Here is a 17,208-nt window from a genome sequence, read left to right as displayed (position 1 = left end):
GCCTCCCTGGGCCCTACCTGTGGCACTCAGGGGGTGCTTCACTCAGAGACATAGTCCCGGGTCACACCGAGGTACGAGTTCACGTGTCATTTCAAATCCTTTTCTGGCTGATTCCTCTACAAGCGCAGTGACCTGTCCCTGACTGTGTGTGGCCCACCCCTTCTCAAGCCCCTTGCAACTCCTCTCACAAGGTGTCTGCTCCTTCGAGATGTCCTTGGAAAGGCCATACCTGCCAAACCCAGCGTCGCCCTGCAGGCATTCGCCCAGCGGCCCGCCATGGTGCTCAGAGTAACTCACAGGCCCCTGCGAGCTGCGCTGGGACGCGGCTCACCGCGTTCCCCACTGAGTTTCTCTGCCAGGAACAGCTGGAGCCCGGGAGTGGCAGTCTGACCCTCAAAGAGCCCTCGGGTCTTTTTCAATGAAATGTGGGGCGATGATCAGTGTCCACGCGACAGGTACCCCTGGGCGGGGGATCCCTACTTCTGCCGGCCCAACCCGACCAGTGGAAAGTGTAGGGTTACATGTAGTTGGGAAACCACCAAGCTCCTCTTTGGGTTGGAAGGAACAGGGGGACTCTGGGGATAAGATCTAAACACTGATACATAAGCAATTAAACATAATTTTTTCACGTGCTGCCACTTAGTGAGCCCTTATGATGTGTCAGGACATTTGAAACAAACAGCTCCCCCTGCAATTATGCAACTGGCCCTGTGATCAGACACTGCTAAGAGCTGGACAGATGTTTACTTTTCACAACCCTCTGAGAGGGGGGTTGTCCTCGTTTAATAGGTAAGAACACTGGGACTTGGCTGGACAAATCCCACATGCAAGGGCCAGCAGCTAGGACACAGCAGAGCGGGGACAGAAGCCAGATCCAGACCCCGAACATGTGGTCACAGAGCAGTCACACCGTGCTGGGGTCCTCAGGGGAGAAGTGCCGCCCACTCTCTGGGTGCAAGAGCTTGTGTCCCACTGAGGCTAAGCAGAAGCACGTGGCATCTGGGTGCAGAGCGTGACCCTGGCAGGTGGGCACTCTGGCTCTGCCGTTTCTAGTTGTACAGCCCTAGCCTGGTTGCCCTCCCTGGGCCTCAGCTTCCTCATCTGTAAAAGGAACAGAAGGAAGATGACAGGACCAACTTTATTGGCTTCTCCTGAGGATTAAAGCAGTTAAAAGTATAAAGTGCTTAGACCAGTAAGGAGTCAATCAATGTGCGCAAGGATTATTTGAAAATGGGTGCTCGGTTTAAGATAAGCGAGCAGTGCTGAAGTCTTTACTCCTTTCCACCAAAAACAAACCCTGTGGCGGTTTCAGGTGAGGTTTGCTCCCTTCCGCTTCCACAGGTGGCGGAGACTCAGGCCATGCTGGGCAGGGCGCAGACTCTGGGGCTGACACCCCAGTGCCGGGGCTCTCGCCCACTCCAGGGCACGATGCATCTGCAGAGGAGGAGAACTCCCACTGCCAGAACCAAAGACACGCAGAAGGAAGTGACGTCCCCTGACTCTAGAATGCAGCCCTCTATGCAGGGCCAAACCTGTTTGGCTCCCCTGTGGTCCCCAGAGCAGCAGTGAAAACGTCACAGCTTGGGCCCAATATTTGAGGCTCAGGAGGGCTTCTGGCTGCCCTGGGAGTCACCCCTGCTAAATCTGTTGACAGACCAAGGCGGGGCTGGTGCCAGCACTACTGACAGAGATGGCCATCGGCCCCTTGACTGTCCCCTGCATAGAAAGAGAACGGAGCTGTCTCTGATCTCAGGTCTCTTGGGGGACAATGGGCAGGAGGGGAGAGGTTCCATTAGGGCCAGGAAGGGAGGGGCTCGCCACATGCCTTTGGCGCTCCTGTGATAGCAGAGAGGACTCCTGGCGCCTGTGGGCTGTGACAGCGTCCCAGCACTTAACCCCTTCCCTTCCCCCACCCCCAAACCCAGTTCAGCATCAGGGGACTCCCTGGGCCTCTCCAACAATCAGGCCCCTTGTCAGATAATACTGGAAGGTGGAAGGGGAGGGGGAGAGGAGGAAGCCGGCAGAAGTGCCCCATTCGTGGACAGAGCTGGGGTGGGGTGGGCAGGTGTGGAAACAGCCCAAAGGCAAGCAGACAAGCCCACAGGATGGAATATATTCAGCAAGAAGAAGAAAGGAGCTATCAGGCCACAAAAAAAGACACAGAGGAACCTCAATGCATGTTGCTAAGTGACAAAGCCCATCTGAAAAGGCTACATACTCTGTGATTCCAACTATTAGTGTATAACACTCTGGAAAAGGCAAAACTATAGAGACAGCAAAGAGACCAGTGGCTGCCAGGAGTTCCAGGGAGGGGGATGGATATGTGGCGTGCAAGGCCATTTTTAGATCAGAGAAACTATTCTGTTTGCTACTGTAATGTGATATATGCCATTATACACTTGTCAAAACCCACAGAATGCGTAACACAAAGAGCAAACCTTAATGTAAACTGCGGACTGTAGCTAATAATAACGTATCAATACTGGTTCATCAATTGTGACAAAGGCCCACGCTAATGCAGCATGTAAGAGCGGGGAGGGTGCAAGGGAGGGGGATACTCTGTCCTTTGTGCCTAATTTTCCTATGAACCTAAAAATGCTCTTACAGATAATTAAGTCTATTAATTAAAGAAACAACAACAATAAAAAAAGTAAAAACCGAAACCAAAGCCAACAAAGCAAACACCACGTGGGCTGGGCTGCAGCGAGAACAGCTGCCCCGGGCCGCTTCCTGGGCCGCTGGCTGCTGGATCAGGAGCAGAAAGGCCAGTGAGGTGTGGCCGCCACTCAGCTCCCAGGCCCTGGCTCAAACCCAGTCACCCTCACAAAGGTCATTGATCGGATTTCTTTTTCCCTCGTATCATTTAAGAAGCTCTTTCTTTCCACAGTTTTGGTGACAAAAAAAAAAAAAAAAGATCTAGCTGAAAGGATCTGGGATATCTGGCTGGTGGATGCAGGGGAGGTTTTAACTTTAGATGAGGCACCAAAAGTGATGTGCTCAGCTTGGCAGCATCCTTCACTGACTCTCATTTTTTTTTTTTTTTAAAGGCAGGGTCTTGCTGTGTTGCCCAGGCTGGCCTTGAACTCCTGGGCTCAAACGATCCTCCCAAGTAGCTGGGACTGCAGGCACACACCTCTATGCCCCCGTGCACCTCTTGACTTTTAATGCTAACTCAGTCACTTTCCATCCAGCCTCAGCGGTCACATTCCACACTTCGATACCTGCAGAGGCACAGCCTGGACCCACGGGACAGGAGCTGCTCACCGCCCACTGGAATGGGCAGCGCTGATTCCCAAGCACCCCCAGTTCCCCAGAAGAGGGCTTCCTTCCTGTACCCCAGATCAGTGATGCTCCCCGGAGCCAGGGACCCCAAAAGGATGGTGCATCAGCTCCGGGCCCAAGAAGCCACTTGGTTCACACTGCTTGGTGACGGGCGGGTTCTCGATACCGGTCCACATTGAGTGTTTGATGTGGAAAGAGGAATAAACCCTCAGCTTCCTTGGGAAACTGGAATAACCTAGATGATCTACGCTCATGACTTACCTTTTCACTATTTGTTTTTATACTTTTACATTAATGTTAAGCATAAAGTTGGTATGTGAGTATGGGTTTTGGACTCAGAAAATGCTGAGTTTGGATCCCATTTATTTACTTACTGGTGGGAACTTTAGGGAGGGAGGAAATGATGTCATGCTGTTAGAATTCCTGTCCTGCAGAGGGAACTAGTAAGTGTGCAGAAGCACAAATGTTGCTCCCAGGCAAGAGATAGTCTGGTGGAGACAGGGTGGCTGGGAGGGAGGAGATAAATAACGACTTTATAGAGACTCCAGGTGAGTGGACAGGGCCTGAGGGGCACCTCTGCAGGGTCTCAAGGGGTGGGTGTAAAAGGCGTGGGAAAGGCGCGGTGGCCAGGGTCCCCAGAGCACAGCCCCACGGAGACGCATCCGAAGTGGCACAACCCATGCAGCAGGGGACCCGTGCCACGCTCTCACTGCAGCCAGGCAGATTAATCTCTGTTTATTTTTTCAAAACAAAACTAAAAATCACCACTCAAAATATTTGAGAAGAGTGCTCGATCATAGTTAAAAGCTTTCTGTAATGTGCAGTGGAACGCCACATCCTGGTGGTCAGAAATGAGTACCCTGGCTCTGCTCAGCCAGGGCCTGGCCGCCGGAGCTGCCTCTCTCTCTCCTTCTCCCCTCTGGTACTGTGCCCCTGCTGCGGCCATCCCGTCACCAGCCGACAGCCAGCCTGGTCCTGCTGAGGCCAGGGGCGTCCACAGAGTACAAGACATTTCTGTCCTACGCTGGGCTTCTGCTGTGCCCACCTGGTGTGGCGAGTGCCCAGCACGGCCCCGCCCCCATTGGAGGTCCTGAACTGTCCAGGACAGGACAGGACACAGAGAAGGCAGTGGGTCAAGGCCCACGCGCTGACACTCTCAGAATGAAGATTAAAAGGTAGTTGTGTCCCTCAATCTTCACCCGGAAGGGCCAGTTCCTGTCTGTGTCCTCCTGGGATCAGGGGGTGCAAAAATCGATTTGGTGCCATCATCGCTCGTGCTTGCTGCTGGCTTCACTTCGCTCCAGGGTGACCCCGTTGCCATTCCGAGGGCCCTCCTTCCTGCTCCAGTCCTTTTCGGTGTAAAACTCGGCCAGCACAGGGCAGTGTTCGGAAGCCACTCCACCCCAAGACCAGTTATCTGGAATCCAGGGGTTCGTGAGACCCTCTCTCACTACAGCCCAGTGACCTGAAGGGAGAGGGAAAAGAGAGCCAGAAATCAGGACAGGGGCCGGGTGGGATGCCGGGCTGGCAGGTGGGGGCCGACGCCGCATGTCTGCAAGCCAGGGTGCCCTGACAGTGCTGCTCCGGTGGCCAGCTTGCGTGTGCAAACAAAAGGTCTTGGCCAATTTGATCTGCCACGTGAGTGAGGGCTGACGCATTCAGGCACCGACACTACCCAGGGGCCAGGCCTCCTGCCATGCAGACACACACTAGCACTCGGCTGACCTCCCCATTTAGGCTCTGCTGCTGACTTGACCAGCCAGGCAGGGACACATGGCTCGTAAAGATGCCCAAAGTGAAGGTCCTATTTTTGCAAAGCAAAAGACACCAAAAAGTAAGAAAATAAATTCTTTCTATAGAAAGGGTAAAGAAGAGAAAATTACAGAGGTTAGTGAGAAAGTAAATGTATTTTAAACATAAAGATTTAGAAATATGAAGCAGGAGGTACATTTGAAAACAATAACAAATAGTTATAGAAACAGTTACACAACAGTTAGAAAGCACTGTGTGGTCCCCGGTGATGATCAGCGTCAAGGTCAGTGTAAGATCTACAGAGGCCCGGATCCTGGGCTGAGCTGACAGCTCTGTGATGGGGGTAACTCCCCCCTGCACCTCAGTTTCTACGACTGAACAGGAAGGGGACAGAAGCAATGAGTTCTAACTTCCTTCCCCAGCTGCCTCTGTGTGAACAGGTGCCTTCCCCGGGCACCTTCCCGGGAGCCCTCCCGGGCTGGCAGCAGGCTGGCCTCTGCTCCTGGCCAGCAGCACGTTTCTGCAAACTGTGTCTTGCCTAGTTTGACGACTGTCACTCCTCTGAGACCCACTTCCTTCATCATTTGGATCCTCCCATGACAGAGTCCAGAGTCTCTGGGCAAATCGGTGCCCAGAGAGAGGTAGGAGAAGCAGGTGACCCAGTCGAGACTAGAAGTCCTCGTCCTGAGGATCTCTGCCCTGGATGCATGTCAAACGCTCTTGCAGTGGGACCTAGGCATTGGCACTTTTCTTATTTTTAAATTTCTCATTAAAGCATAGTATGCACATGTTGAGACACTGTAAAGCTTCGAGCAGAGTTTAGAACCACTATTCTTACCTTTCATCAAAAGATCCTACTGTCTCTGCCATCTTGCTAACTAACAGTCTCCTGACACAGCAGGTTAGTATTTCGAGGGAGGATGACTGCTTTTAGGGGCTGAGATGACCCACCACATCCTGATCCTTGTGGAGCACTGAGCGCTTCTCCCATTCTTCCATGACACATCTAGCCAGACAGCATGCTGGTACACCACATTCCACCATACAGCGCCTGAACGTTTGATAAATGTTTGCTGAACGAATTAGGGCAAGTTATCAGCTCATCTCTGAATCAGGACTCTGCTATTCAATGACCAGGTTTGCCTGGGACACATCCCATTTTCCCTTGTTATAGATCAGTGGGTGCCTTTTAATTATTTGTCACCCCCCCTTAAAAGTGTCTCTGAATGATAATTACACAGTAACCCACAAAAGAAGGAAGATAATTTCTGTCAGTTCAGACGTGTTCTTCTAACCCTACTTCCGAACAGGAGAAAGAACGAGCGAGTTCTGCCTTACCCGTGAAAATTTTCTTTAAGCTTTTACTGATCCAGATGTTGTCCAGAGACTTTGAACCTTGAGGATTCTTGGTGCTGATGTTGGTGAAGGTGTGTGCAGGGATCAGGTGGTGGAATTTTTCTTTCCTCAGCATATCATAGTCATTGCTCTCTGGCCCTTGGCCGAAATCCCCTAAAATAATCACATCTTTTTCTCCTGGAAGTGGAAGGAAAAATGTGAAGAATTTATGAGTCGTTGGGAAGTAAAACCCAACACTGACCACAGCCTGCTGAAATGGGATTGTGATTCTCTGATTTGATTCCCCAGGGTTAGGACTGCAGCATGGTTCTCATTCTCCCAATGTTTCCAAATTTCTCGTGCAAATATTAAGTGTTAGTAACACATTTGGAAATAAGGGGTGGTGTGATACAGAAATAACCCTTGGTCAAGATCATGGGGTCCAAATCTTATAGCAAAAAGAGGCCTAGAGGTCTTGCCCAGACATTTAACAAATGCTCAACAAACATTAACTGAGCACCTACTGTGCAGGAGATTCAGAGATGAATAAAACACAACTTCTGCTCTCTGGGAGCTCACACAGTCTAACGGGAGAGACAGACTACAGGCGAGAACAGAGCACAGGTGCAAAAATAAAAACACATTCGGAGAACAACATAGCATAGGGAAAGGTGGTTAGGGAAGGCGCCCTGGAAGAGGCAATGACTGATTTGGGTCTTAGAGGATGCACAGGAAGAGTGCTCAGGTCAACAAAGATGACAGGGAACCTATGCAAAAGCAGGGAGTTAGGAAACAGCCTGATTTCCTGGGGGTAGGGGTGGGGGGTGGGTACCTCATGTATAGTCGGGTAGTTCTATAGTACAAGGTATACAGAACCCAGATTTTTGTTTGTTTTGTTTTCTTTTTTTTTTTAATTCTTATTTCAGCATATTGTGGGGGTACAAAAGTTTAGGTTACGTATATTGCCCTTGCCCCCCCAGCCCCCTGAGTCAGAGCTTCAAACGTGTCCATCCCCTAGACAGTGCGCATCGCACTCATTATGTATGAATACACCCATCCCCTCCCCCACCCACATCTGCCCGACACCAGACCAATGTTATTCCTAAATGTGCTCTTAGGTGATGATCAGTGAAACCAATTTGATGGTGAGTACATGTGGTGCTTATTTTTCCATTCTTGCAGAACCCAGATGTTAAAGAAGAGGCCGGAGATGTACACAGCAGCTACTCCTGGATTAGAAGATGTGCTCTATCTGCCTGAGGGTCAAATTCAGATCAATAGACCAGGGGAAAAGGCTGGACCTTCCCAGCATCCAATGGGCAGCCCACAGCAGCCATCCACCATGTTGATGTATGTAATTTACATGGTAAATTACCATTACATGGTAATTTACCATTCTCCTGCTATGGGTCATCTTTAAGGCTGTCCCCAGTAGTTAAGGCTATAAATAATGCTGAGGTGGGTATATATCTCATTCTAGTATCTATGTCTCTGCTTTCTGTCCTATACTGTATAGAGCTGCGTGAAAAAGTATGGCCACAGTTAAGATTCTGGGTAAATACTGCCAGCTACTTTGCAAACGTTGCTCTGATTTCAACCCTCTCCAGCAACGTAAGGAAGTTCCTCTGACTGCATCCCTCAGCAACACTGTGTATTATCACTAAAAATATTAACTAGATGTGTGAAAGTGACATTTTCTTTCAATTTATAGAAAAGTAAGTTATGCTTCCTCTTTTTGAGATTGGAGTATCTTCTTAAATTATTTGGATGCCTGGCACGGTGGCTCACGCCTGTAGTCCTAGCACTCTAGGAGGCCGAGGTAGGAGGATCGCTTGAGCTCCAGAATTTGAGACCAGCCTGGGCAAGAGCAAGACCCTGTCTCTACTAAAAATAGAAAAAGTTATTTGGGCATGGTGGTGCGTGCCTGTAGTCCCAGCTACTTAGGAGGCTGAGGCAGGAAGATCAGTTGTGCTCAGGAGTTTGAGATTGTAGTGAGCCATGATGATGCCACTGCACTCTAGCTGGGGCAATAGAGCAAGACTCTGTCTCAAAAAAAAAAAAAAAAATTGGAATTCTGCTACACAAGAGATTTATCTGGTCTTCCTCATTTATTAATTTATTCAATTGTTTATTTATATTGATGTGGATTCATGGATACTTATTTTATGCTTCGAGTTATAATCCAATATTATGTTATTTACTTTGTCACTCCAATTTTTCCAGCTTGGGTCACTGGGAGATCTTTCAGTTGGTTCCTGTGTCCTTTTGTTTTCTGTGTGAGCAATTCTTCCTGATACTATGAGATGTTCCAAGATGGTCCTGCATATTTTCTGCCCCAGTCCTAGAATTAGCCATTTCTCTAAGGAGCCCTGGCTCCTTTTATCAGAGAATGCTATTAGAAACCAAGACCTGGGTGCTAGGTGTGCTTCTTGTGCCTATTCTTTGTACAGTATATTAGTGTTTTATTTATCAATATGAACTCTCCATATATGAAGAATATTAATCCTTTGTCATATATAGGGACTGTTTTTTTTTTCTAATTTGCCATTTACCTTTTCATTTGGCCTATGAAACACACAGAAGTTAAATAAAAATCTTTTTATGGAGCACAGTCTAAAAAATTTTCCCAGAGTACTTCCAAAATCAAACATTCACTAAGTTCTTTTTATGGTTTCATTTCTTACATTTCACTCTTTAAAACTTGCCTGGGATTTACTTTCATTTTTTCCACAAACAACCCTTCTGCCAATATCATTTCTTGAAGATTTCTTTCTTTCTCAACTGAATTGTGATATCAATCTGTTATTTTAAAAATCTCATGTACAATGCATCTGTTTCTGAGCTTTATTCTATCCTCTTGACCCATTATTGAGCTAGTGCCATAGTATGTTTTAATATTCTTTCGTTACAAATGTTTATAAGGTCTCCTGATATTGAAAATTTGATTGTAAAAAAATTTTAAATTAAACTCATGTAAACGTTAACATTCCCACCGTGGCTGGCCAGAGGAGGCCGTTCCCACTCCCTGTGTCTCCTTCTAGATATTCTGCACACACGAGTACATGTATATATTTTTACGCAAATGATAGCAACTTTATCTATCAGTTCCTACCTTATTTTTTCTACTTGTCAATATGTCCTAGAGATGGATTTGCTTCAAATCAGCAGTTTTCAAACATTTTTTTTCTTTTTTAAATCAGGGATTCCTTTTCTCTAATGAAATCCTGTAAGAAGCCCCAAAAGCTGAGGGGCTAAAAGTGGAGCTGCTCTGATTGAAGTGGGAGGGGGCTCTTTAAAAAAGCTCTTGGGGGCCAGGCGCGGTGGCTCATGCCTGTAATCCTAGCACTCTGAGAGGCCGAGGCGGGTGGATGGTTTGAGCTCAGGAGTTCAAGACGAGACCAGCCTGAGCAAGAGCGAGACCCTGTCTCTACTAAAAATAGAAAGAAATTATATGGATGACTACAAATATATATAAGAAAAATTAGCCGGGCATGGTGGCGCATGCCTGTAGTCCCAGCTACTCGGGAGGCTGAGGCAGGAGGATCGCTTGAGCCCAGGAGTTTGAGGTTGCTGTGAGCTAGGCTGACGCCACGGCACTCACTCTAGCCAGGGCAACAAAGCCAGACTCTGTCTCAAAAAAAAAAAAAAAAAAAACTCTTGGGGTGTCAGGGCTCCAAAAAATATTATTCTTAAGTCTCACTCCCAGAAATCTGGGTTCCACCCAGAGCGATTCTGATTTAGCACCCCTGGTGATCTCAGTGGGTTCTACGTCCAGCCAGGCGTGGGGGCACCTCAGGCACCGGGGAGCCCAGCAGGAACCTGTGCAGTGAGCTGCACAGAACTGTGGTGGGGATGGGAGTCTTCTCAGCCGAGAACAATACGCCATGTTCCTCTGTTTATTCAAGTCTTTCTTCTTTATGTTCTTCAGTAAAGTTTTATAGTTTTCTTCGCTTTACCACCATATTTCTAAGTATTTTAATATTTTTCATTTTTATTATGAATGAGATCTTTGCTTTCTCTCATTATATTTTCTAATTGGTTATCGTTGATACATATCAAAAGGTATTCATTATTATATTTTATTTTGTAACTAGCCAGTTTTCTTAATTCTCTTACTGGGACTAATTTTTTTTTTTAACTTTAGGTGTAACAAACTGATAATCGTATTCTCTAAAAGTAGAGATACTTTCGTATCCTTTTCTCCCAATTCCTTGTTTCACCTTATTAACCCAAATTGACTAGGAGGAAGAGTGGTCACGGAGAGTTACTGAAAACGAAACAAAACCCTACGGAGTAGCGTATTTGAAAACAGTGGCTCTTGGCCCCAGTTCTAAAGAAGACAGCCCAGAGACTCTGAGTACAGTTTGGGCTTTGCCACTCCCCAGCCTGGTGACCTTGGTCCATAAAAGGGGGAGAACAATCCCTCTCCTCCCGGGTGACAGGGTCAGAGGGGCTACCAAGAGTGCACAGGGCACCTCACGTGTAGCTCAGGCCCCCTTCCCTGCAAGTTTCCTGACCCAGATTCCCAAAAGTCTGCCAGAGAGACGCCCGGCAAACGTGAAGCGTTTGTGTCTAAGGAAGGACTACAAAGTGACTGCAGGGCCAAGAGGAAAGGCTTTCTCTTTCAAGTATTTTAGCCATTTCTCCCACAGTCTCATTTACCCTAGAGGAAGCGGGATGGTTATAAAGTAAGGATTTTCTAAGCTAAAGCAAGTAGAAATTCTGGTAGGCTCCGCAGGACTCCTTTGGACTCCACCTGACCCTCCTGTCGAGAGTTCACTTCAGGGGAGCCAGGCTGCCGCAGGGGGTGGTCTTTCTGTCACACCTTACCAGGGAGGCTTTAAGGAAGGCAGGTCATAAACAAAATCATAAATGTATCCGACCGAGATGATTAGCAAATCTTTTTCCTTGATGTGAGGATGCTTCAGTAGGAACGGCTAGAGGGAAAGCAGGCTGAAGTGAACAGACCTGAGCCACCAGCAGGGGACGCTCGCGCTCTGCAGCTGGTGCCCTCCTCCCGGGGGTGCCACATGGAAGCCTCTCTGAGCTCCACCGTGTGGCCCCCACACGCTAGATCCCAGCAACCTGGGCACCCAAATCAGCGTGAGCCCAAGCTGTCTTGGGAAATCAGTGCCAACTTTTGACAGGAAAGCCCGCTTGAGGATAATATTAATGGTCACAACTCTTACCTGGCTAGCATTGATAACGGTTCACCGAGCCCTCACCCTGTGTCCGGCACTGTGCCAACCACTTCCTCGACAGCACGTCATTTAATGGCCACAACCCCGTGGGGTGGGTGCTATTACCATCTCCTGCCTGCAGGTAGGAAGCTGAGGCTCTGAGAGGTTGAATGGCTTGCCCAGAGTCCCCGAGCCAGCCCTCAACTCCAGAGCTCTTCGCAAATGCAACACACCCAGTGCTGGAACAGCGCCTGCTGCACCGGCAGGTCCTCGACAAGCACGTGCTCAACAGACGAGTGGCAGAGGCATGAGGAATATCTTGGAATCAGGGTGCAGGGTCCATTTTGAAAGGAAGAGGAACATACTACATTTATTGGATATCAAGGAAAACTGAAGGTTATGAAAGACTGAAAGCAGGAGGTTCTCATCTAATGAGGGAGAGGTTTTCTTTGGGATGCAGACCTGACAAAGTTTGGGCCAGAAAAGGCAATTCTGAAACCAGGACAGATGGTCATAATGGAGCAATAAACCTTTCTGCATGATATTTGATTGAAAATAATAAAAAAAAAAGAGTCAATAAACCCAGCTCTAGGGAACTTCAGGAGTGAAAACAATGGTTCTCTTTTTGAATGAGCACAACCAGATTTCTCACAACTCATGTTCTTTTGGTTAAATCTGCATTGCTGACAACATCAAGGCAGTTCTTCCCTCTGATAATCCACAGGTGCACAGAACCCTGAATTCTCCTAGAAAGCCATCCGCCGCCCGGGGTGGGCTCCTTCATTGTTCCCTTGGTTTCCAGAAGCGAGGGGAGAATGCTGGGGGCTGACTGCCTCACAGAGTCTCCAGATTTATAAAATGCCAGCGACAACAGCAGGAACTGGTTCCCACTGAGGGACCATCCACCCAGATGTCAACTACGCACCCTGTTTCACTCTTGTTGAGTTCACAGAGAGAAACCCTGTCCTCAAGCCCTGGTCAGGTCAGAAATTAGAAAATTCCACCAGGGGACTGGCGTACTACCCGCTGACATCGACCTGGGTGCACATTCCACACAAGGGCAGAAAGGCCCAGAGTTTGCTCACCAAATCGGTTCTGTTTGCTCTGATAGAAGCCTGTGGAATGAAGGCTTTGTCTTTGTTTTAGCCGAACCCCCCTGCTAATCTATTTACCCTTGTTAGACCTGGGCAGACTGGAGCACTTCCTGAATGCCTGGGTCTGAAGTGTCACCAGTTAACAATTAATTGGATATTGGTTAAAAGCAGGGGAACACGGGGAGCATGAGTCACTGTCCCCACCTGGATGTGTCAAGGCCGAGTCAGGCTGTGTGGGTCAATAGCCCCTTGGCAACTTGGAACAATAACCTGCCCAACTTTTTCTGGCAAAAATCTGACCACTCCCTGAATATCAGGGAGTAAAAACAGTGAATGCCTAAGACTATCAAGTTATGAAGGCCAGGTGAAGTGGCTCACACCTGTAATCCTAGCACTCTGGGAGGCCGAGGTGGGAGGATTGCTTGAGCTCAGGAGTTCGAGACCAGCCTGAGCAGGAGCAAGACCCCATATCTACTAAACTAGAAAAAATTAGCCGGGCATGGTGGCATGTGCCTGTAGTCCCAACTACTTGGGAGGCTGAGGCAGGAGGATCGCTAGAGCCCAGGAGTTTGAGGTTGCTGTGAGCTATGATCATGCCACTGTATTCTAATCCGGGCGACAGAGTAAGACTCTGTCGAAAGAAAGAAAAGGAAAGACAGACAGACAGACAGAAAGGAAGGAAAGGAAGAAAGGAAGGAAAGAAAGGAAAGCAAAGCAAGAAAAGAAAGAAAGAAAGAAGTTATGAACTGGCATTTTTCTTTCCTGCTTCCATAGTAAAAAAAACAAATGTTTGAGATTGAGGACAACAGAAATGTCTACAGATGGGAAAAGCTATCAAGTCATCCTTTTTAACAGGTTAGAGACTAACTGGGTGCACAATTTCCTACACAGCTGCTTCTTGGATGGAGCATCTCAGCTTAAATATCTCATCTGACTTTTTTAGTCCCAGGACTCATTGTTTAAGTGGAGCACCGGTCAGAACATGTCCTGGTTCAAAACAGAAGCTTGCACCCCAATGTTCATAGCAGCATTATTGACAGTAGCCCAAAGGTGGAAGCCACCCAAGTGCCCCCCAATGGATGAATGGATAAACAACACAATGGAGTGTGTGTATATACAACAGAATATTATCCGGCCTCAATAAGGAGGGAAATCCTGACATATGCTACAACATGGATGAAGCTTGAAGACATTGCGCTAAGTGAAATAAGCCAGACATAAAAAGACGAATATCATATAATTCCACTTATATGGGGTCCCAGAGTAGAACGGTGGGTGCCAGGGGCTGTGGGGTGGGGCTGTGGGGAGTTAGTGTTTAATGGGTGCAGAGTTTCAGTGTGGGAAACTGGAGACGCACGGCAGGATGGTTGTGCAACAGCGTGAATGCACTCAATGCCACTGAACTGAACACTTAATGATTTAAATGGTAAATTTTATGTTACGTATATTTTACCACAATAAAAAAAATCTTCTTAAACGTAAGCTTGTAGTTGACTGAAATATTTTTGCAGCCGAATCTTCATGAATCACCCATCAGGAGGGGCCAATCTAACAAGGAAAAGTCTTAGAAAGCTGGGGAATACGGGGCAAGACTCAGAATATAGAGGAGAATTCTAGGCCTCCAGCTGCAAACTCTAACCTAGAGAAGGTTGGTGTTCTGAAAAAAAAATCAAGCCAAGCTGAAAAGATCACAGCCTTTACAGCCTTGTCAATTTTTCCTTCTGGGAAGCCAAGCACAGAAAACCCTCTGTATTTACCAGGGCAGAGCCTGAAAAACCAAGCACCCATCTTTCTCCTGGAGTTCTGCTCTTTTCAGGGTTCTCTTAACTCTTCTGGTATTTTAGAGTCAACTCAAGGACCCAGAGTCTCTACTAAGTGCTTGTTACTTAGCCCTCTGGGTACTCCTGTGAGTAAGTACTGTCCGTTCCCCCATCAGATGGGGCCTTGAAGTGCTTTGGACTTGCCTGAAGTCCACAAGATTAAATAAAGCTTTTCTGACAGGTTCAAGGCTCTTTTAACGTGACCTGCATCCCACCAGGAAGAAAATTTCAATTCACCAATAATCAGGAATTCATCACTTCCCTTTGTCACCTCCTGTCACTGTTTCACAAAAGCACACATGAATCTGTATGTGTCATCCCCAGAGCGGCACCCACAGCAGCCAGGCCCAGGATGAGCTTTCTCGGGGGAAGGGTGTCATGACTTATACTTCCGTCCTTCATTATTCCCATCCAAGACAGGCTGAGAAGCTACAAAGCTGACATTTGGGAACCCACATGCTAGGCTCACAGAGACAAAGATGTGCCCCTGCAGGGGGTCAGCTAGGCTCCATGAGATGCAGGGGGTTTGACTGTCCCCTGTACCCATGACCTGCCTTGCTGACAAACAGGCAGTCTGAGTGACCAGGGAGATGGTCTGGAAAAGGGGCCGGTGCCTGCCCTGCAGGAGTGTGGCCGACCCACGGAGAAAGGCAATTGCCTACCTTTCAGGGTTTCCTGTAGGGTCTGTGCGAAGCTCGCCCCCCGGTGGCCGTCACTGTGGTTCTTGCATGGATTCTCAGCCCCTGGCAGGGTCAGGGCGGCCAGGTGAAGGTTAACAAGGGTCAAGTCATTACTTCCCACCTGGGCAGCAGGAAACAAAGCAACAGGGAAAGGCTTAGATGCTCATATTTCCTGTATCCGTTACAACCGACCCATAAATAGCTTCACACACACAGTTGGCAATGGTAAACAAAAACAAGGCTCGCTCACAGCCCCGGGGAATAATGCAAAGTACCTCAGCTTAGATTTTTCCCAGGCATCTGCAGGTATAAGACCTATTTTTTCCTACCAGTCCAACATCCTACCCGTCCTCTTCCTTAGGGCCTAAAAAATTAGGTGTATCTGGAATGTTCTAATGGTTTTTTTTTTCCTTCTAAGCAATCATATATAAAGAGGTGGCTCTGGCAGCTGGTTGTTATCAAAGATTTGGGGCTCTTGGCCCCACAGGCCAGCTGAGGTCTCCTGCCGGGACCCACTGCCGGGATCCTCCTCCCCTCCATAAACAGCCCACACACTCCCATCTGTGTTCTCTTCCCTCTGGGGCCCGCTATGCCCTGATGCTCACTTTAATCTGATTCCAAACATGTCCAAACCACAGGCTTGCAGAATCCGGTGGCCCAGGACACGGCCCAGTCCTGCATCCCCAAGGGCAGGTCCTGTGGCATGCGGGCACGGAAACATGAGGTCAGAGTCTGTCCCCTGGGCATGGCAGCACTGCTCAGCTGCACAGGCTTTGGCAATCCTGCCCTTCCGTTTGTCATGGTAACCAACATAAACACTTCCAGGAAGGGAAGGGGTGTAGGGGGAGGCCCCAGGAAGTGGAGGATGCCAGTCTCATCTTCTGGATGTGGCCCCAGCTTGCTTTCACCACCACCCAGGACTGAGAGCTCTGCAGCTGCGGCTCTGAGCACAGGAGAAATCACCTTAAGGCCGGGAGAGGGACACACTCCCGGAAGAGATAAGCCACATCTCTGTACCTTACCACCAGCCTGGCCTAGAATGTGCCAGAAAGTACAACGGGCCAAGTGCCTGTCCAGGCCACTGCTTTATTTAGAGGGTTTGAGCCAATCCTCATGCCACGACAGCATTTTCTCATTAGCCCATTGAAAACAGCCTGCCTCTTAGTGACACCGGCAGGTTCTGGCCATAGCACTGCTTGGCCAAAGCCAGAACAGTCACTTGACATAACAAGGGGACCCGGTATGATCTTATGAGGTTTTAAAGGTGGTACCCGGCTGACTTACGCATTAGGACCACAGGTACAACCCCCAGGTATATGTGTGCAGGCAGAGCCCACCACTGCCGCAGAGAGGGGTATGAGAGGCGCCACTGGGTACACAGATACCCAGTGTATGCACACACCCACCCTCCACCGTCGACTCTGCAGCTACGAGTGTGAGGTGGTGCATGGCCTTGCGGCCCCCAGCACAGGGGCTGGCCCAGCCCCCTCAACTGCCAAAGATAAACCGTTGGGGTTTGAGGAGACTCTCAGCCCCAAGAACTGCTCTGAGAAAGCAGGGGTCTCACGTGCCCAGCGGGTGATGGGCTGGCTGGGCTCTGTGGCAAGGGGCCACTCTTGCCTGACCTGTGATCTCATAACTGAGTGCTACGGGGACAGCGTTCACTGCCTGCCAGCTCAGCCAACTGTTTTGCCCCCTGGCTTCCCCGCCCTCCTGCTGCCCAGCTTTTGACCACTTTGCGGTTCATCAACACTTCCCCAGGGCACCCAGAGGGAATCAGGTCGACCTGCTTGGCTGTTCCTAGGTGCTGGTGAGGCAGAGACGCCCATTTGGGTGATGCCAGTGATGGGGCTGTCCTTGGCCCACAGCCTGGCGTGCCTCCTGAATCCCCTCTAAACCCAAACTACCCCTAGAGGGTCCCGTCCCCCTGGTAATAAAGGGAGCAGCTGAGGAGAAGGGCAGTTCTGCTGCCCTCGAATCCAGCCACTGCCGCACGCCAGGCCGTGGTAACCAGCACCAGGAGGGCTAAGAATCGCTGATGGCACTTGTGAAAGGCAGACAGTCC

The 17,208-nt window shown here is 49.0% G+C and overlaps 1 protein-coding gene across 1 annotated transcript in view; it reads right to left on the bottom strand.

Annotated features, from left to right (window-relative positions):
* Nucleotides 1-4,001: 4,001 nt before the first annotated feature.
* The window catches only part of EEPD1 (endonuclease/exonuclease/phosphatase family domain containing 1), a 112,882-nt gene continuing 99,675 nt past the window's right edge, over nucleotides 4,002-17,208 (bottom strand). The window contains exons 6-8 of the mRNA XM_045564561.1: nucleotides 15,126-15,264; nucleotides 6,373-6,567; nucleotides 4,002-4,747 (exon numbers count right to left, since the gene is read on the bottom strand). Of these exons, the coding sequence (XP_045420517.1) occupies nucleotides 4,548-4,747; nucleotides 6,373-6,567; nucleotides 15,126-15,264 (534 nt within the window). The 3' untranslated portion in view covers nucleotides 4,002-4,547. The remainder of the gene's footprint in view (nucleotides 4,748-6,372; nucleotides 6,568-15,125; nucleotides 15,265-17,208) is intronic.

The sequence above is a fragment of the Lemur catta genome, chromosome 11, assembly GCF_020740605.2.
Source record: "Lemur catta isolate mLemCat1 chromosome 11, mLemCat1.pri, whole genome shotgun sequence".
In the NCBI taxonomy this organism is placed as follows: domain Eukaryota; kingdom Metazoa; phylum Chordata; class Mammalia; order Primates; family Lemuridae; genus Lemur; species Lemur catta.
Note: the sequence above shows the minus strand (reverse complement) of the source record. Positions and strands in the feature narration are given on the sequence as shown.